At 42.1% G+C, this 20,152-nt stretch overlaps 3 protein-coding genes across 5 annotated transcripts; 2 read left to right on the top strand and 1 right to left on the bottom strand.

Annotated features, from left to right (window-relative positions):
- Positions 1–1,163: 1,163 nt before the first annotated feature.
- Positions 1,164–10,208, top strand: LOC104453854 (choline/ethanolaminephosphotransferase 1). Of its 3 annotated transcripts, none has more exons than XM_010068478.3 (20): positions 1,164–1,319; positions 1,732–1,925; positions 2,326–2,335; positions 2,434–2,484; positions 3,257–3,334; positions 4,085–4,160; positions 4,257–4,279; positions 4,360–4,460; positions 4,782–4,876; positions 5,007–5,075; positions 5,712–5,781; positions 6,114–6,177; positions 6,264–6,304; positions 6,386–6,470; positions 7,647–7,709; positions 8,620–8,678; positions 8,772–8,824; positions 9,072–9,144; positions 9,639–9,684; positions 9,844–10,208. In XM_010068478.3, the coding sequence occupies exons 2-19, from the start codon at positions 1,789–1,791 to the stop codon at positions 9,658–9,660; spliced, it is 1,170 nt and encodes a 389-aa protein (XP_010066780.1). In that variant the 5' UTR covers positions 1,164–1,319; positions 1,732–1,788; the 3' UTR covers positions 9,661–9,684; positions 9,844–10,208. The 3 variants fall into 3 exon arrangements, with proteins under 3 accessions (XP_010066780.1, XP_039172372.1, XP_010066781.1); XM_039316438.1 differs by having other exon boundaries at positions 1,173–1,319; positions 1,728–1,925; XM_010068479.3 differs by lacking the exon at positions 1,164–1,319 and adding an exon at positions 1,326–1,630.
- A 634-nt stretch (positions 10,209–10,842) lies between these two features.
- LOC104453852 lies at positions 10,843–14,866 on the bottom strand. Its single transcript, XM_010068477.3, has 8 exons — positions 13,580–14,866; positions 13,272–13,352; positions 13,122–13,181; positions 12,565–12,608; positions 11,987–12,029; positions 11,811–11,882; positions 11,626–11,727; positions 10,843–11,515 (listed from the first exon to the last, which is right to left on the bottom strand). The coding sequence occupies exons 1-8, from the start codon at positions 13,949–13,951 to the stop codon at positions 11,396–11,398; spliced, it is 894 nt and encodes a 297-aa protein (XP_010066779.1). The 5' UTR covers positions 13,952–14,866; the 3' UTR covers positions 10,843–11,395.
- Positions 14,867–17,285: 2,419 nt separating this feature from the next.
- On the top strand, positions 17,286–19,631 carry LOC104453851. Its single transcript, XM_010068476.3, has one exon. It carries the CDS (start codon positions 17,905–17,907, stop codon positions 19,222–19,224), a length of 1,320 nt encoding a protein of 439 aa, XP_010066778.1. The 5' UTR covers positions 17,286–17,904; the 3' UTR covers positions 19,225–19,631.
- Positions 19,632–20,152: the final 521 nt, after the last annotated feature.

Raw genomic sequence — 20,152 nt, 5'->3', positions numbered from 1 at the left:
AGGCAAAGTCAGGAGTCGCTCCACCGAAGTCTACACTGGACTTTTGGAAAAGAATCCACGAGGTCGGCACGGTCGACTTAGGTTGTCGGGGGTTCGGTTCGGGAATTCAAGATCCCACGAGCTGCCGTGTAGACCGGTCTGGATCGAGGGAAGACTTGGGTTTTGATTGGTCCGTGAGGTCGTGAGACATTCCATTGGGTCTCCAAAAAGAAAGATTTGTTAAATAGGAAACGGAATAACTTAACCATGTTGAGTTGACTAAGTAAATATACTTAGAACGGACATACATGAAATGATTGGAAGTTCTAACGTAAAGAATATATGCCGTTTGGTATAAGATATTCTCCATGGAATATATGTCCTTTTGCTCCATTTCTAAAAGGGTTTTATGCGAATTTGTTCGTTGGCTCGACTTTTTATTAAAGTAACTAAAGAAAGTACGCATAATCGATGCATAGATTCCTGTCGAAATCAAGCTAACTTCATGGAGATTCTCTAAGGCTGGATATGCTTTCCGAGAAACTCTAAAGAATGTTAGCCAACAATTAAAAGAAATATATATACACAAATTTGAGAGGGAAAGTCAAACTTTGTTCCTCTACGCAATTGAATTTTTGATTGCTGATTTTTTATATCATACCCATGACAAGTTACGTAATGACCATCTCTCTCGTTCTTCAACATTAAATTTTGTATATTTGCCTTTTTATGGTGACTTATTAAGAAAAAAATTATCACCTAATCATTTATATATTTCAAGTTAAGTACAGATTCAATCCATTAGATTTTAGCATCATGCAATTTGGCCCTCCAACTTTTATTTTGTCAAATCAAGTCATCCAATTTTTCGAATTCACACAAGTCGGTCCAGTAAATCTTATTCCGTGCAATCATGACCTCTCGATCAGCTACTTTAATTAAACCATCGAAATAAACCTTAATTGTACAATACAAGTTACATAAGGTAAGCAAAACATCGCTAGAAAAAGTTGGAAGATTTGATTGGATAAAATAAAAATTAAGAGAACCCTAGTTGCGCGTATCCAAAAAGTACGAGGATTTGTGCACTTAAAAAAAAAAAAAAAAAAGTGAAAGTAGTTTGTGAACAAAAATCAAATTCATGGGGAAAAACAGCTGGCCATCCTTCCCAATTTTATTCTCCTTCTAGCTTTTAGGGCGGGAGATCTAAAGCAACTTTACCGTCTCCCTCTCTCTTTTTCTCTCTCTCTCTCTCTCTTCGCCGTCGTAGCTTTTGTCTGCGAAAAAGAGAAGGAGCCGATCCTCGACACCCCTCGACCTTCTTCAGGGTAGAGGAGAAGGTAGAAATCTCTTCGTCTCCCTCCCATCCTCTCCGCCGAGTCTTCTGCTGCTGCCGTCATCGTCGTCCGTGCTTCTCCCCGTTTCCCCTCAGATCTGCTTGCTTCCGTGTCTCTCTCTCTCTCCTCATCAACCCTGCCCGAACAGATCCGTGTCGGTCTAATTCCGCGCGGTCTCGACTCGCCTGCCCATTTCCCGTCGTGGGTTGGCGTCAAGTTCGTGCATTTTAGCTTCCCGATCTGTTGGGTCGATTGCCCACTTGGGTTTTCGGGGGCGGGTTCGGTCGTAGCGACCCTGAAGTGAAGATTAGGCTGTGGGTAGTTGTGTTTCGGGTCCTGTGGCCCGTGAATTGAAATGCATAAAGGGGGCCTGCTTTGCTGAATTCTGGTCGGTTGTGTGCTTCTTGTAAGGCAGGTGTCGCGGAGGAGGTTCCTTTGAGTGCCCGCGTGCGTGCTCTGGGAAGGGACGGGAATGGGTTATATCGGAGCGCATGGAGTGGCCGCCTTGCATAGGTACAAGTACAGCGGCGTGGACCATTCTTACCTTGCGAAATACGTGCTGCAGCCTTTCTGGAGCCGTTTCGTCAACTTCTTCCCGCTATGGATGCCGTGAGTACTTCTCTTCGAAATTATCAATAAGCTTCGTTGCCGATGGAACAGAGATGTTTGTCATGATCTAAAACAGGACTTGGTTGCATGTAAAAGCATGATTACTGTTCTCGATTTATTCCGAGTCTTAGTCACGCTTCCTTGCTTGGTCATTGAACATTTCTACTTTCCAATCTTGGATTCGGAAATGCCTTTCGCTTCCTTTTGCAGTAATCCGTGTGTCTATACAATCATTCAGAGAAGGGTAAATGGCTTCTATGTGCATCGGAATACGATTCGCTCGCTCTTCATGTTTACAATGCTTTCATTGTGCTGCCATTACATAATGTTTTTTCCTATTGGTGGTAATTGCTGACCCTCTGAACTTGTTGCTGTGCATGGCTCTCTGCGCCATCTCCAGGCCAAATATGGTAAGATATTCTATGTCGCGCATGAGTATTTCGAATGGAGTTTCTTGCGAGTAATTCTGATTGGTTGATGAAATTGACTCCCTCATTGCTTTTCTCAGATTACGCTGACCGGATTTTTGTTCCTGTTGATCTCTGCGTTGCTTGGCTATGTGAGTGACTTCTCTTTAAAGATGACCAATTTGGGACAGGGCTCATTCGATGAAACATTAGTGTGGTTCCTTTGTTGCCAGTGACTATAATAAATTTGTATCATCGATTATAGATAGCTGTGTCTCCAGAGGTCGACTAGTTTTACTCTGAATCTGCTTATATCTCAATATATAGAATTTTGTGCATGTATCTAAAGTCAGAACAGGTGTGTAGCCAATTGTGCCCTTAAGGATTTAGACCAGGATTCTCACTTCTTTGAAGATATGAATCAATAAAAATACGAACGTCTTTTTTGTTTCTATGATGCCTTGAAAGGTAATCAAAATATTCCTTGAAATTGTCAGTGATGGTTTTCTTTTATTGTCTCTCATTTAAGATGTTTGGAGACACTTTTTCTGTTTGTTGGTTTAGTGCAGAGACCTAGCTTTGCTCTTAGTGGCTAGTGTGGTAAATTTTTTACCTCACAAAGCAGTCTCCACTCCAGTTGACAGTTTTCTTGCATACATCTCCACTTCCTTGCCAAATTGTTGCTAGATGTATTTGTTTCTGAAAGAAATTCATGTGAGAGCGGCCTAAACACAATGAGAGACGCTTGTAGCTTTTTATACCTGAAAATGGACAAATGATGCTAAAAACAGGTTTCTTAGATTAATTCCATGCTTATTTTTGTGATAAGGCCTATAAGATTCTTTGAAGGCTTTGCTTATTTGGGTAAGCATCTGAAGATCAGTCTCTCTGCTGCATTTTACTTTTGCTACATCTTTCCTCCAGATATATTCTCCTCAATTGGATTCACCTCCGCCTAGATGGGTTCATTTTGCACACGGAATACTTTTATTTCTCTACCAGGTATGCTCATGTATATGAAAATCACTTTGCGCGCAAGTATGTGTTAACGCACATTCTATTCTTTGCATATTCAATTGCATTAAAGTTCTCTCTTATGAAATGACTTTTACTTTCTCATGATATTTCTTCTTTCTCGCGTGAAAACTATGTCTCTATCCAGCCCCTCATCTCTCCCTTTTCAGTTGAGAGAGTTTAAGTATCTGGGACAAATGTGATACCATGTTTACGAACAGGGCACTATGTCATGCCACATCCTTTTAGATTTTTTAAGTACTGTAACCCTCTTTTCTTTTCTCTATTTTGAAGAGATAGGGATAATTACATGCAGATGTTAACCTCCTTTTCTCTCTTTAAGTTTTTCAAATAAGACAAACTTTGACATTTACTGATATGGGGGAATTAGATGTGTGATGCATGCACCCAAAATGAATGCACATGCGTTGCACCAAAAGAAGTTGGCAGAACCAATTCAAATAAAGTCTACTGCTGAAGTTACATATTTTTATTGCAAATCTTCTGAGTGTTGCCGAACACACATCAGATCTTCCGTTTAATCTTTTGATGAGCAGTCTTCCTCTTTAATCATGTTATAAACATGATTTTTCACCTCTATAGGTTGTGAGAACTCTCTTAGATTTTAAACATTTTTCCTCGTCTAAATGATTGTTTGTATGTGATGGGCATCCCATGTCTTCCTTTTCTCTAGTGATCTTTATGTGGAATCACCTAATTAACTTCTGATGTCGCCAGACATTTGATGCTGTTGATGGGAAGCAAGCTCGACGGACAAATTCTTCTAGTCCACTTGGGGAGCTTTTTGATCATGGTGATTCCCTTTTCATGTACTAGACAACTATATGCTACTTAACACTTGCTGTGGAAGTATAATCCACTGATTCCTGTTATTGCCAACTTCTTGCAGGATGTGATGCACTTGCATGTGCGGTATGTTTTGGCATTTTCTTTGGGACACTGGTTACCCTTGGCAAGATAAATATACCCAAGTTCTGTTTGCTATTGTTCAGTTTGAAGCCTTGGCTTTCGCGAGCACTGCCATGTGTGGAAGATACACTTTCTGGTTCTGGGTGATTTCAGCTGTACCATTTTATTGTGCAACGTGGGAACAGTATGTAATTCAAAAATTGCATCTTTATTCCCATTTTGATAATTAGAGTTAGTAGAGTTGGTTATTTAAGTTGTGACTACTTGGTTGGGACCTTAGGTTGACAAAATTTTCTAGGTTAAATGTAATTGCTTCTTTATGCCCTGGATATGTGGTTTTCTTTTATTTATAAGTTCATGCCTTTTCTTGCTAGTGTAGATATGGTGGTCATGTTGGTTCTCTTAGTATTTGGACATATATGAAGTTTTGTTGTCTTTGGTTTTAGTATTGTGGACAATCAGAAGAAGTTACTAAAAGAGGGTCCTCATTGTCTTTTGGATGCAGCTACTTTACCAATACTCTTATTCTTCCAGCAATTAATGGACCGACCGAGGGTCTCATGATGATTTACGTGAGCCATTTTTTCACGGCTATTGTTGGTATGATCTTTTAGCAGCTGATACTTCCTTGAGCTTGAGTACTCCTTGTAACTTTGATTTAAATGCTAGGTTTTGTTTAAATCTTTCTACTTTCATGGTAATAGATTTTGCATATATCTTTCTCATTCAGGTGCTGAGTGGTGGGCCCAACAATTTGGGAAATCCATCCCACTTATTGGTTGGGTGCCTTTCCTAAGTGGTAAGACCGCAGTGGTTCATCTTGTATCTTTTATTTTATCTACATAAATGGTGTGTATTAATATTTTGCGAAATTAATCAGTATATTAGTCCTTTAGGAACAGTCTTTTGATCTCTGAACTTTTATTCGTTGCAAGATTCTTTCATTCGTTTGGGTGCGTGGCAGAAAGTTATTGTAGCACCTGCTACTTTTTTTTGTTTTTGGTTGCTATCAAACTAGCCATGAGGGTTCCAAGAGAAGCCTTGTGTTGCTTGATATGCATGACTTATAGTAGAAAAGGCTTGATATGTCTGTTTCATCCATTCGGCATATTAAGTATGATTTAACAATATTTATGTGAGCCTATTGATGCTTTCATGCTTTAAATTGGAGGGGTGTATTTTATTTACTATGCATCTGGAATAAATTACCAGACACAATGATTAAAATGGTTTCTTCGTTGTATGATTTTCTAGATGCAGCCTTACTTTTTGTTTTAGGTCTCATCAACGTTTACCGGTTACCTTTTTTCTTAATTAAATTTGTTTTCGGTGCAATTCTTTTTGTCTGGCTGATGCTTTTCTTCTAGTTTTTGATACTTCACATCATCTATTTCTTCTCTATATTTACGTAGCAATTTTTCCCTTTTGGCTACAGAAGTTCCTACCTTTAAAGCTGTGCTGTTTTTGATGATAGCTTTTGCTGTCATACCCACAGTTACATTCAAGTAAGCAAAATCTTATTGTTTTGACTTTTCCTTCGCTGCATCTATTTGTATTGCAGTTCATTTTTTTGGTCTCATTATCACTGTTCTTGGAGGTGTTATACTAGCAGTTAATTGCTGAGTTCATCAGTACTGAGTGGGCCATCTCTTGAAAATTTAAGCAGAAGACACTACCATACGAAACTGTGGCATCTAGTCTCATCAGTGTTTTAGACAGTTGCTAAAATGAGGATAGCTTGTACCTTGACCTACATCATCATTGGGAGAAAGAGATGGACTCTATTCTCTTTCGGTACCTCATATGTTTGACTTCATCTTTGTTATGGTCTTTGTAGTGTCTCAAATGTTTATAAGGTAGTTCAGGCAAGGAAAGGAAACATGTTGCTGGCACTAGCGATGGTACTAACGTGACCTGCTCTTTTGTTCTCTAAGTCTGTTACGCGAACGTACAATTGCTTGATTGATCTATTTTGTTTTCCCCTCAGCTTTACCCTTTTGCCGTTCTCCTGACAGGAGTGCTCACATGGTATGGCTTAACCATCATGCATTTTATGAACTCTTTTGTGGTGTAATGGTCCTTCTCATGGCAACTTCTTGATCTACACAGGGATTATTTGTCACCATCAGATATAATGGGTAGATATCCTCATTTGGTTGTCATCGGAACTGGACTTGCATTTGGGTTCCTAGTGGTAGGTAACATGTTTTGGGATTGTGTACTCCTCAAGTCTTCTTGTTTTCTAAAATTTTACAGGAAAGAACTATGTGAAGAAGATTGAGGTGATTAATTTTTCTTGGCAGTATCAGCATGATTACATCTTCCCTAGAAAACCACATGAAAATTTAACTTGCTGCTGTTAGGGTAGAGAGTAATTCAATTTTATCTACCTTGAGTGGTGGAGCTCCATGTGACGAGGAAAACTGCATTTTTTCTGTTATGTTGAAGAAAAAGCTGGTACATATAGGTATCAGTAATTAGTTTGAAAAAGTTTGGCGTGTTTTTTTTTAAAGCATTTGCAATTCTTACCTCCTGTTCCTTTCCATTGGGGAATGTTTTTTATGAAAAGTCCTCCGGAATTACTGGATACCATTCTTCTCGTAATAGCTTGCCAGCCGGTTTTACTTTGTCAGAGAGTAGTAGCTCTACATCTTTTTATATTCTTACCATCATTGTATGCTATGATATGTGTCCCAAGTGCTTCAAGGTTGGCAAGGATGAGGAAGCTTGGCAACAAATACTTGTTTGCTATATAGGACAATTCCACCTGTAGACAGCAATGCATTTCATGTATCTGTGAAGAATTATTCACAAATAATTATTCTCTAGAAGAATGGTGGTCCTAATAAGAATTATCATATCTAGCATTCAGCCTTTTGTCAACATTTCCTTTTTCTTTTTTCTTTCTCGAATGGCCCCTGCTACTTTTGCTGTGTAGAATACTGCTTTCTGGCCTTTAGGCCTTAAAACTGTATTTTCATCTCCTACAGTTGCTTTCACCTTTCCTTTGATGAATGAGGCAAAGTTGAAATTTAGTGTGTTCTAGTTCTTAGGATTACTAATCTGCACTTCCCCCTTTAAAATGGTTTTGATGATTATTTTTGATGAGTTAAACATCATCTTGAAAATATTGTGTTTTAAGCTTTTTAGATCTTTGATTTTTAGGTATGTTTTATTTCCTATACATAGGTTGAAAGACAGCAGTCCTTATGGTATTTGTATAGTGAGATGTAATTTAGAGCACATTGTTATTGCTCTTGCAGTGTCAAGCTTATGTGCTATTTTTTTTTTTAAACTGGCGCGTGTCTGCACATTGGTTCCTTTTCTTTTTCTACATTATTGCCTGACTTGACATAAGATCTTTTGACAGGGAAGGATGATTTTGGCCCATTTGTGCGATGAACCAAAAGGTTTAAAAACTAATATGTGCATGGTAAGAAGCATTTCAGTGCTAAGATGACTATAGTTTGGACATTTTATTCTTTTCTCTTTGCCAGAATTTATAATATACGTATGTTCAGAGGAAAATATGCTCCCTTATTTGATGGTTTAGGTTCTTATTGAAACTAGGTAGCATTTCACTTGGTAATTTCAGTTAGTAAAGACTTTGATCCTTTTTCTGGGGGAGAATTGTTATGGACCTAGAACATCCCAGAATTATTCAAATGAGTGATTCTGACATAACTCCCCAACTTGATTGCGAAAGCTGTTAATGTTTATCTTTTTATATGGTCCACAGTTTACTCACCCCAAAAAAAAAACAGGATCTGTTTTTTTGGGTGAGAAGTATGAAGCAAATCTCATGTTGGCTGGTGTTGGGCTTATTAATGGCGTGCCTCTGGGAAGTTAGTTTAGTGTCACTGCTCCAGCATGTCTTTCTCAGACATTATTGTTATTCATCACAAGAGAAAACTATTTGACATGTGAAAAACACGATCTCTTTGGCTGGTGTTGGGCTTGTATTATTAATGTGCCTCCTGGACATTGTTGATATGCTTCACATTGAGGGAAAAACTGATTTATTTCTAGTGTTTGGCTAACTTTGGAAATTTAAAAATAAGCTAGAAGTATAGCAAAAATTAAGCAAGGAATTACTTGTGTATTTAGTCATGTCTACACAAACTCACTAATATATGTAATTTGTGATGGTGTGGGAAGCAAATTTTGTCCAATTCGATGATGAGGTATATGAGACAGATGATTTAGCATTGATAAGGGGAATGGTTGGTATTCCTTGGAATTTATTGTCCTTGTTGGTTGCTTGAGAATTTGACTTGTGAGAGTTATCGAGTCAATTTTTATGGAAAACAAAATTACTTATATCTGTCTTTACTTTGGTGTAGTCTCTGTTGTACCTTCCTTTTGCCATTGCCAACGTCCTGACTGCTAAACTGAATGACGGGTATGTCATGGTGGCGTTCACTTAATTAAATGTTTGTGTTTTGAATGTTTTGGTAATGAGATACCACTGCTTACATTCACTGTCATATCACAGAGTTCCTTTAGTGGATGAGTTGTGGGTTCTCCTGGGTTTCTGTATTTTCACAGGTACATGGCTTGCTTTCTTAAACACGATTTTTCAATTTAATTGATGCAATTATCTATTTTTGATGGTGATTAACATGATAAAGTCTTAAGTCTCATTACAAGAAAGTTGTGGCTGCAATATGCATTTATTTTTCTTTTGGCAATTGGATAATTTGTCTGTTGCTGTAAGAAACCTCATTTTTAATTGCCTATATAAAAGTTTCATGTTTCATATGCTAACTTTTTGACACTCTCTTGTTGAATACAGTGGGGCTCTACCTACATTTTGCTACATCTGTTATACATGAAATTACAACAGCCTTGGGAATCTACTGCTTCAGGTATGGATGCAATATATTGAAGAAAGTATGCAATGCGCTCCTTATCTTGGTTATGTTCTTCCTGGCTGAACTTGTCTCGTATATATGATTTGTTGAGTGGAAATACTAGTAGTGGGGATAGACGAGTCTGTGAAAACTCTGATGCTTATTTAATATAGGATTTATGGAGAACTCAATCTATGGTCTGGTAAATTACACTATTCACATGTATTTGTTTATTGTCGACATACTCGGACTTCCACATTTCTGTGCCTCGATTGGTCGCGAGTCATAAGATTTCAGTGGTCTTGATTTTTTCCGTTGATTTTTTCTACTTGCTAGCATCACTTCTCTTCTGAAGTTGCATAATAGAATGTTGACCTGCCTTGGGTTCCTAGTGACTGTACATTTTCTGCCTTAAGACTATCTGTCACATCTTGTTCACATCACTGTGTCGATGTTCATGCAATATGCCATTTTTCGTGACCGACTCATTGTTATTTCTCAATTTACAGGATAACTAGGAAGGAAGCTTAGACTCATGATGCGGTTGGCTTTTGGGTATAACTCCATTCATCGCGTTCCTGTTTTTCTCCTGTTTTTCAGTCTTTTTTATGATGAAATGAAAATTTTTGGTTCCAGTTATGCTTTACAGACTTAAGTTTATTAATAATGCCTTCTTTCTTATTACTGTCATCTACCTTTGTTGAAATTATGCAGTGGATCAAGAAGTTCCGATGAAGAGAACTGGAGGAAGTGGCTCATGTTTTTGCCCAATCATGGTTGCAAAGCTGTGAGCATGAGGGGTCTAGCTTGACGACGCATAGCACTGTACTTTTGGATGATACTATTTGGGATTTTAGGCATGTAAAATATCCTTAAACAGTGTGCTGTATTAGCTTTTTATCGAGATGGCTGTTCGAGCTGAGAGAGAGGTTTTTCAGCTTTCTGATTAAAGGGCTGACCGATATCTATAAGCAATTATTGACTGTCGAGTACCCCTTTACTGCTAATTCTGCCAATTCCCCAATTTTGTGCAACCATTCTATACTTTTCAAAATACATATTCAAAGCATTTAATATTATTGTGTTTTTCCTTCCCAGGATATTGAATTGTTAAACAGAAGATATGTTTGCCACGGGTGTCGTTTGATCCCAATGCCCAATGTGCTTACGCCTTTGGTTGTGCTTGTGCCTAATGTCTATACATCGACTTTGCGTGCAGAGGCAAACGCAACGGTGTTGGATACCCCATGCTTAAGATGCACCTGAAGCATGAACCTACTGACTCCATGTGAAGAGCATTAGATTTTTGCAGCAATCTAAGCTGCTATTTACAATTTGATATATTGATTGTTGTTATGGGTCCCTTTATGTAAGGCGGGAGAGACGTCTCTGTGTTCTTCAGCTGTATATGGTATAAGAGAGATGAAAATAAGCTCTTACGGGGGCGCGCTAGAGAAGGTGATCTCCGTGCGCTTTTACCAATAATGCCATCGTGACTCATAGGTATTAAACTATGATTCGTGGAGAATAAAATGGCAATGCCAACTTTTGTTTTTGTTCTTTTGGGATTGGACAACCGCAGTTATTATAACCCCATAAAAGAGGTCTCTCTCATCGTGCACAAAGTAAACTTCACAGATGTAGGTGAATAGGTGATGACTACAATCTCAAGTGCCAAATTGTATGAGTGTTTTTGTATAACAGCCATGCCACGTAAAAGTAACGAGTGGACAGGCCATCCAATAAGAATCCATCCAATAAGAATCGAGAGTTTCAAAATTCTAACGCAAAAGCTGACTATGATATATAACACCTATGAATACTTTTTTTTACTTATACATGATATCAACAGCTTGTCAAGAGTCTCGAACAATATTGATCATAATTGAGGTCCTACCTAGCATTGCAGGAAAGGAGTTTGCAGACAAAATTAATGCATCCAAACTGTTGCACTTGCTTCACTTGAAGGGTCAGCAACTTTAAGCCCAGTCCACTGGCCAATATATTTTCTTCTCATCTTTCCGAATCAATGCACCAGGTACTGGCACCGGGGCAACATGGATGCATCGTGTATTCAGTATTCAAGAACGCCAACCTGGTGGAGGCAATCGATAGTGGATGAGGAGAGGATGCAGCTTGTAGAGGTGATTGCAAGCGCGTTGGGCTCAGATGATGTGTACTTGGCAGTTGGCATCTGTTCCCCTCGATGTTGTATGACGGTTATTGTATTTGCCCCGAACAAAAAAAAAAAATAGATGTGACATCTCTATAATGCTTTCTCCAGCCATCTTGGAAGCTTCAGCGAAGTTCTCATTCCAAGCCTTGTAAGGAACACCGAGTACAGTAGGTGTAGCAGGAAAACTAGAAATATGGAGTTCAGCAGAAGCTGTTGAACAAAGTAGCAATCACATGAGATATTTTCATGCACGAAAACCAATGGATGAGCAGGAAAGATGACTGATGATGGGAGGACTTGAAAGAGAGAGGAGATTATACCACGCTTCCAAATATCGCATATATTAGATTCATTGATGGAACTGTGTTGATGCCTGAAGCAGTGAACAAGAAGGAAATGGAAGCATGAAGATTTATGGTGATCTACAGGAATAGAGAATGTTGTCAGTTAACTGGTGCATGTAAACTAGTCGAGATAATTTACTATGTAGGGCATAAGGAATTACAAGATCAAGTATATTTTCCCTTATTAAGAATGAGGATATCAAAACATAACCCATGGCACACAGCGCCCGAACCTGCATATTGAACCAACATGAGTCAGAATAAACCTGAAAACAGCTATATAACACCACAGCTTTGGAAAGATGCTAAGAAATCAGGGAATAACTAGCACTTATACAAGTGTGCAGATGAAGATTGAAGCACCCCAACTGGCTCCCAACCTGTTAAAAAGCCAAATGTGAAGCTGAAGTTAGTTGTTAATCAATCACATGATTCGCCAGGATAACACGCAACCATGAAGCAAGTCAACAAAGCATGCATTAACTATCAGAAATGTGTCAAGCCTGTCAAATGAAAGACTTCAATTCCATGTACTCACAAAATGAAAGCTCCCGATTCAGATTCCAATTGATTGTCACATATTGAGAACTAAAAGCACTAATCAGTATTTCTATGAAACAAAAGAAGTTTTTGTCATATGGCAAGACAGTAATAGCGTTAAAACATACTCTAGACAGTTCTCTACCAATTGCATCTTCTTGTTGAATTCTTTTGTTTCCAGAAAATGAAACAACTTTCTGTGCACAACAAATATCTTATATCTGTGTAACAACCTATTTGAGCATCTCCATGGATCCAAATTTCAATGGATGTGGAAACTTGGGGCTAATAACTGTATCAAATAATGCACTTGCAGAAGGAGAAGGATAGTTATAGTAGTAGTACATGTGAAAACACAGTGAATTACGTTCTTACCTCCATAAAGAACCGATTGTGAAACCAAGTATCCCATGCATAAGCTGCAACAGAAAATTTTCGTTGAGCAAAGTATGCTACAGATATTTTGCTTCAGATTGTAAAGTCTGAACTAAAATGTCAGAGAAATATATAAAACATTGAAAACCACTTTTTTTAGAGACAAATATGTCTGAGCAGATAGACAAGGCCAGTCTCTCAGTGACAACCATAACAATAATTCACACAACGAAAAATTTTGTACCACCAGAAAACCTGCCTCAACAAGCCTAGGAAGAGAACCAATTATCAGTGAGATATGTGAAGAAGTGCATGACAAAATCCACAAGGTCTACAAGATTGAGTTTACTATCAAGCAATACCACGAGGGATGATACTCTCTTTTAGGCCAAAAAAGTCGAGCCCAGGAAATCATATTGTCGCTCAACCGTTACATGAATAACCAAGCACACATAAGCACTGAAAAATATCTTCGCACTAGCCAGAATTAGCACAAGCATGCGAAGAGATATATGCCCATCAGGCAGAGTTCTGTAGCATCCTGAAAGGGAACTGACCAGATAAGTTAATGCTTTCAGAGGACCAGAGAGGACAAGTAACAGCACAGCTGTGGCAACCTGTGGAGATAAACAATGTGTTTGCCAATACGATCAGTCACAGCTCAACTCAAGAAGATGAAAATATTTAACAGCCAATTGGATTCGAACCATGGTTTTCCTCCCAGCTGCAATGCCCCATCTCATCGAGGAGATCACTATTGGCAATCCGAAGAAACAACCAAAGTAATTCTGCCCAAAGTAGAACAATGTCAGCCCACAAAGCAAAATGAACATCAAGAAATTTGCACCGAACCAGCCTCGAAGAATGTCCGAGAAACCCGGTCAAACAACCCGCCAAGACCAATGGCTTCACGATCAACCATAATGCATTGCAACCGAAAATCTAAACTTTGAGGCATGAGTCGAGAGCTAAGCTCATCTAACGACGACCCATTATCATATCAGCCCAAACTAACCTCAATCGAGAGCGAATTGCTGAGGAAATACACCAAGCCCGAGAGCGCCGCGAACATGGAGCATTCCACCAGTCTCAGCGTGTTCCGATACACGACCCCGTCAACCGACAGGTCCTCCTCCTCCTCCTCCATCCCCACGGCCACGCCGCCGAAGCTCTCGCCCCTCCCATCGCCGCACGCCGGCGGGGCGCGTTCCGAGACGCCGCGAGCTCTGAAGCCGCAGCAGGCCGCGGAGAGGGGCGAGGAGACGGAGACAGAGGCGGGGCTGGACCGCAACCTGGACGGCCGAGGAAACGGAGGCGAGGGACGACGAGGGGCGGCGCGGTGCAGGAGGAAGGAAGTCCGGTCATGGTGAATTCTCAGGAGATTCATGGTGGAGGACCGGAGTGGCAGCGAACCAACGGGAAACGAGGAAGAGAGAGAGAGAGCAGAGAGCAGAGCAGAACAGAGAATGGCCCGGCCATGTTCGAAGCACTGGTTGAAATCATGGGCCAATGCTAACAAGCTCAGCAGAACTGGTCCAAGCTAGACGACGCATCCATGGGCTTGAATTGAAGATGAAGAATGATAGCATATTTCCAAAGTCGATTCGCATGAAATTGTCTGATTCTTTCCAAATTCACACAGTTCTCTAGTTCTTATTAGGCAGCTGTGATTCCTAATCGACTTTAAAATGTCGGACGTCGAAGGAGTCTCTAGATTTCGAAACAAGAAATCATATTTTTGCTCGAATGCTCCTTTTCTGATCAATTTGACAATGAGTATACAAGATGGCATAGCACTTTACTTTGGACACGGCTGGCAAAAAGTCCATTCGACTGGAACGAAAATTTCCGAGCTCAAGCTAAAGCCTACTCGGAATGCTTTGTTATACCAAGACAAATTAGGTATGCTAAGCTTATGTTTAGTCAAGACAAAATGCCAAGAGAATAATTTCTTTACGAGCCAAACTAATGTCTATACCGAGTGGCCATTACTAACTTTTATTTTGGGAGAAAATTTGGTCAGGCCGAGCTGAATCGAGTTTGGCCATGTCTAGCCGGCAATGTAAAGGCAAAGAAACTTCCCCATCTACTCGTTTGCATTTCGCATTAGATGGGCAGAGTGAACCACGAGTGTCCCGAAAAATGGGCACCACGAGCCGAACGAGACAACGGTGCGCTCCTCGTCATGGGCATGCGATCGCACTGTCAACAGGGATGGCATTGGAAACGTTCCGAAAACATGTGATCGGGAGGGCAGGCCAAAAAGCCGAAAGACAAAAGGGGATTCTCCTCTACGGACGAAATGAGAATTGGCGGAGGATGTTCTACTTTAAACCTCGAAACCGAGGCTAGGCTTTAAGCTTTAATTCAGGGACGCCAATGATGACGACCCGCACGAAACGCCCGCGGACCATCGTGCCACGGCGGTGCTGGCTGGCCCGGCCCGTAGAGCGGCCAAAAGAAGGAGGCCCCCTAAAAACCCAAAAAGTGGTGTCGCGTATTTATGCGTCCTTCCCCCTTAAATGTGTCGGCCAAGCTGTCCGTAATCATGACCTCCTCCATACCCTCCGTTCCTTTCCCATTATTCTATCGTTCTTCCTCGCAAATTTTAAATCTTTTTTTTCATTTTTTATTTTTTGAGGGGGTGGTGAAAACTTAGGGAGGGAGACATTAATGGCAGTAGCAACAAAATAATTAGTGGAGATTAGACGGGGCAGGGAGGGGACATCATGATGGCGATGATGGCGAGGGCCTCCCACCCTCCCTCTCGCCTCGTTCCCTTTGGAAATAAAAAGAAAATTGAAGAACACTTGCCAATAATTTTCTGACAGGCACGCATTAATTTCCTTAAACGTACCTTGTTTAATTCCCTTGGGACCCGTGGAATGATGGTTCGGGCGGGTTTATGATTTCGGGGCATGCGAGCCGGCCCAATCATGGTCGTTGGTCAATTAGCCAGCAGACGTGCTTTGGGATGAAACTCCCCGGATGGATGTTGTTGTCTTCCCTACGCTTCCGTTCCGCTCAGTCTTTTTTTTTTACCCTTTTTTAATCATTTTCGGCGAGTCCTTGACGTGAACGGATTCTCTGGCCGATCCACTGTCTTGGATTTGTATGTGATGGTCGTTTATCTTAAGCGTTCGTTTTCGTTCGTTCCGTGCACAGCATGATGTGCTGATGTGCTGAGTTAGTAGTGACTTATCCTATAAAATCATCAAGCTAAAAGGATAAGGGATTGAGATGTCGATCCTCTCCATTAAAAGAGAAAACTTGGGAGTAATTGATTCTAAAGTGAATTTGTTCAATTCTGAGATTGGACCAGATGAGGTCAGCTTTCGATTTATGATACTTGCTCACTCGATCTTGGAACTAAATCAACCAGTTCAGTCGATTGTAGAAACGAGGGCGACTTCTTATTTTTTTCTTCTTTTGTTTTTCTATTATATACAAATGAGAGTTTCCCAACAATTATTTAATTAGGATATACTAAGTGAATCTAATAAGCAATCTTACAAAATTCATCGGTCCAGTTTCTTTTGTGGAATTGGGAACTTGACCAATCCCTTCAGGAACCATGTAGAGTTGGAAACTAAACCGTTAATCAAAAACCATTCAATGCAATGCTCAATGGAGGAAAAATGAAATTTTACTTTCGTTAGTTTGTCACGACACTTCAACGGAACATCTTTGCTATCATCTCTTGTTTTGTCGACGCCACGACTCATGCAAATCTATTCATACTCCCATTTCCAATCGAGTGCGTTGGGTGTGTTTCAATAGAGTTTAGATTAGTAATTTAGGTTGCCTATGGAGCGAGCGAGCGAGCGAGCAAGCAAGCAATCGATCGATCTATGCCGTTGAATCCGTACATCCTCAATCAATCTCAATGATGAGCTCTAATTTGCTCTAACGGGCCGTGGAGTGCGTTGACCAAGGTCTTCCTAATCAACGCTCAAATTTCATGTGGGACTTTCAGTACTACACCGGCGTGATCCAACTAGGGCATGCCTTGAAAGTTGGAAGGCTATCATGTTGCTCATCACTGCCTCTTTGCTTCATCATGGTCCCTCCCAAGCATTCCTAACCTCCGATTTTTGGTCTCATTTGGAAGATGGTCCCCTCTTATCTAGCCTTAGCCGCAATGCAACGTAATAAAATCTAAATCAATCATCGTGATTACATTTTGAAATCAGCAAAAGAATTTTACTGATTTCTCTTGAAAATATCGGTAGAAATAACAAAATATTTGCGTTCTAATGATTTTGATAAATGGTGATAGAACTGATAAATTCAAAATGAAATAGACACGTGTCGTAATCTTATGATAGAAAATTAAGTGATGTAGCACGAGTTTCGCTCAAACATGTCAGTGGAATTACACGGGGTCTATTCTCAAAATCGAATCTCTGTAAAATCAATGAAATTGTCAATTTGGAAGCAGATAAAGAAGGGAAAATTCAAAGGAGACACGTGGTGGCGATCCACCGGGCGAGACGACACTCGTGTCGACGTTCCATCATGGCCTGTCCGAACGCAGAAAAAGCCGAACCAGACAAAGAGGGGAGGGGGAACAAACGTATGCGTGCTCTCTTCTCCTCATGCTCCTTCGACGGGTTAATTTCAATCCCAACAACCCAACAACGACTGTCAAAAAGCTGGGACGCAGACAATCCCTTCTCTCTCTCTTACAGAGAGAAAAGATAACATGTCTTCTTACACAAGAAAGTCAACAGAAAACGCGCAGGGGAATTGACAGATGCGATGCCACACGGATCCTTCAAATCATGAACAAAGCTTTTCTCTTTTTTTTAATGCAATTGAAATGGCGGGATGCATCGGGAGGAGAACGACGACGAATCGGGAACCGATGGAAGCCCTTCCTTAGTGCCCGAACACAATGATACTACCTGCAGAGCAGGAACAGCGACAATGCGACACCAGTTCCTTTTTCAATCATCTTTCGGCTTTCGTCGCTGCTGGGGGGCGGGGCACTGTTCCAGTACTCGCGGTTGAAAAAAGAAGACGTAAAGTTGACGCCTTTGTATCTGTCTGTCAGTCTCTCTCTCCCTCAGTCCCACTCCCAATATGTGCGTCATTGTACCTCGCACTCCTTCCTTTTGTCATCAAGAAAAGCTCTCGTTCAATACCCTTTTTTCCAATTTGAAAATTCTGCTCTCACTTTCTCTCTCTCTCTCTCTCCTTCCCTTTCTCTCTCTCTACTTGAATTGCGGTGTCTTCGCTCCGTGTCTTCTTTCTTGATGTTGATTAGCTGAAGTTCTTGCATTTGTGGGTGAGAGCTGTGCATTTTCGCCTTCTCTGCATCAGAGAGTGAGTGAAGATATGAAAGACAGGGGCAAAGCTGTGGAAGCGTACAAGGGCGGCGGCGGAGGAGACGGCGACGGGTTCTTCGCCGACAACTACTACTCCTCGTCGTCGGAGAACCCGTGCCGGAAGCACCCGGGGGCGTCCTCCGTCGGGGTCTGCGCCCAATGCCTCAAGGACCGCCTCGCCAGGCTCGTCTGCTCCGAGTGCGGGGAGCAGCGCCTCTCCTCCTGCTCCTGCTCCTCCGACATCTCCTCCAACCGCAACTCCTGCACCGTCGAGGTCGGCAGCGTCGGCCGCATCTCCTTCTTGCTCGAGAGCGACAAGAGCGAGCTCTTGCTCTCGCGCCAGATCAGCACCTCCTCGAAGCCCAGAGCTGGTGGGGCAGAGTACAGTAACAACAAGGCAGAGGAAGCTATGATGTTCAAGAGGAGCAGTAGCAGCTGCGTGGAGATAAAGAGGGTTCACGGGATTTGGAGGATCGGGAAGCTCTTCAGGAAGAAGAAGGATCGCAAGAAGAGCGTCGATAATGGGTTCGATGCGAAGAGCGAGATGTGGGTCGTGGATCACCAGTCGGGCGTGTCCAGATCGAGATCCCTCAGCAGCTTCAGGGGAGGCAAGAACTGTTACGGCTCAGAGGACGGGGGCGATCACTGGACGTTTTCGGGGGCCAGGAGCTCCATTTCAGGGGCTAGGACCTCTAGCGTCAATGGCGGTCTCCTTTTTGATCCCGAGAGGAAGAGTTGCTTCAGCGAAGCGGAGTTCAGGCGAAGCGGGTTCAGCGAATCGGACACGATCAGGAGGAGCTGCTTCAGCGAGGCGGAGCCTAGGAGGAGCGGGTTCAGCGAGGCCGAGCCTAGGAAGAGCGGCTTCGACGGCGGCGAGAGGAAGGAGAACGGGCTGCCCCTCGAGCATCATGTCACTCCTAGCTTTGACCCCATTGGCAATAAACCCGCCACCAGGAGGATTTTCTCTCTCAAGGAAGGCGACTTCACCGGCGGCGACGACACGGGGTTCATCGACTTGAAGTTCTTCTCGACCGAGGCGAGGCAGGATCCGAAGATGGGCACCCTCGGGAATTCGAGATCAGCGTTCGGGAGCATAAGAGGAGGAGTCGGCGAGGGCAGTGGCGGAGGCGGCGGCGGCGGCGGCACCGCGCAGGGAGGCGATTTCAGGAGCGGGTCGTGTCGGGTCACGGTGAGCGAGAAGGAGGTGAAGGTGAAGCAGGGCAGGAGGAGCTTCATGGGGTGGAGGTGGGGCTTCGGGCATCACCAGCACCACCCGAATTGGATGATGGCCGCGAAGAAGAGGGACGAGGCCGTGCTGTGTAAAGAATGAAGGCCGACACGCTGCCGAGGACAATGCCGCCGCCGCCGCCGCCGCGTCGAGCGAAGACCGGATCGGATCGGATCGGACCGATCCTTCTCCATTACTATGGTCCTTTTTGGGTTATTAGAGTTGATTACTTCACTGCTATTTCCAATATTTTGCCACAGTCCAGCTCTTTGTATCTGATAGTCGTTTCGTTTTAAAGCGACGGTGTGGGATCATCATCGAAAGACGAAATAATAAGTAAGGAACGAAAGTGGGGGAAACAATAACGGTCTTGGGCTCTCTGTTTTCTCTCTCCTTTATTCAAACGCATGGGAATTTTGCTTCTTGATCGCGCTGCAGCTGAATAAAGAGAGTGTGCTTAAACAGACAGTCATGGAGGAAATAAAAATCTGCTGCTTCATTTGCTTTCTTATCGCGTGTTCTTATTCTGGTACCGAAATTACTGTCTTTAGAGTATCCTGCTACGGTACGGCACGGTCGATCTCTACGGTCGATCTGGCTCTCTCGAAGTCTAAAGCAGCGGGGAGAAACAGAGGAAGGAAATGAATGATTCATCAGAAGTTTGACAGATTGATTTGTGTATTGCATCTTCTCTGCCTTCTGCATTGCTCACTTTAGCATCACTAGGAGTGTCGGTGGAGGCGACCGAGCGGCAGAGGCGAGGATGCATAATCTATCCCTGTGCCACCGTCATGAGGGATATGCCATTTCACGCCGCATGCGTCCGGCACTGCCAGTTTCTCTTCCTCAATCTCAGGTTTAGAAAAGTCAAATGAGCACAGTTTGACATTACATGATAGAGATGCCATTTCACGCCGCATGCGTCCGGCACTGCGAATTTTCTCTTCTTCAATCTCAGGCTTTAGAAAAGTCAATTGAGCACAGTTTGACATTACATGATAGACCATGACGAGGAATGCCGTCTTTAGGG

This window comes from Eucalyptus grandis, chromosome 7 (genome assembly GCF_016545825.1).
Source record: "Eucalyptus grandis isolate ANBG69807.140 chromosome 7, ASM1654582v1, whole genome shotgun sequence".
Lineage (NCBI taxonomy): Eukaryota > Viridiplantae > Streptophyta > Magnoliopsida > Myrtales > Myrtaceae > Eucalyptus > Eucalyptus grandis.
This window is presented reverse-complemented; position numbering and strand designations above follow the sequence as displayed.

Excerpts from the sequence above, each read along its gene's own strand:
- LOC104453851 (XM_010068476.3), top strand. The coding sequence starts at position 17,905 with ATGAAAGACAGGGGCAAAGCTGTGGAAGCGTACAAGGGCGGCGGCGGA.
- LOC104453852 (XM_010068477.3), bottom strand. The coding sequence starts at position 13,951 with ATGAATCTCCTGAGAATTCACCATGACCGGACTTCCTTCCTCCTGCAC. Across the intron at positions 12,609-13,121 it reads TGAAAGCATTAACTTATCTG|CTTATGCATGGGATACTTGG; the intron begins GTCAGTTCCCTT and ends TTTCTGTTGCAG. Across the intron at positions 11,883-11,986 it reads CAATCTTCATCTGCACACTT|GTTCGGGCGCTGTGTGCCAT; the intron begins GTATAAGTGCTA and ends TTCAATATGCAG.
- LOC104453854 (XM_010068478.3), top strand. The coding sequence starts at position 1,789 with ATGGGTTATATCGGAGCGCATGGAGTGGCCGCCTTGCATAGGTACAAG. Across the intron at positions 4,280-4,359 it reads GTGATGCACTTGCATGTGCG|TTTGAAGCCTTGGCTTTCGC; the intron begins GTATGTTTTGGC and ends GCTATTGTTCAG. Across the intron at positions 4,877-5,006 it reads TTTTTTCACGGCTATTGTTG|GTGCTGAGTGGTGGGCCCAA; the intron begins GTATGATCTTTT and ends TTTCTCATTCAG.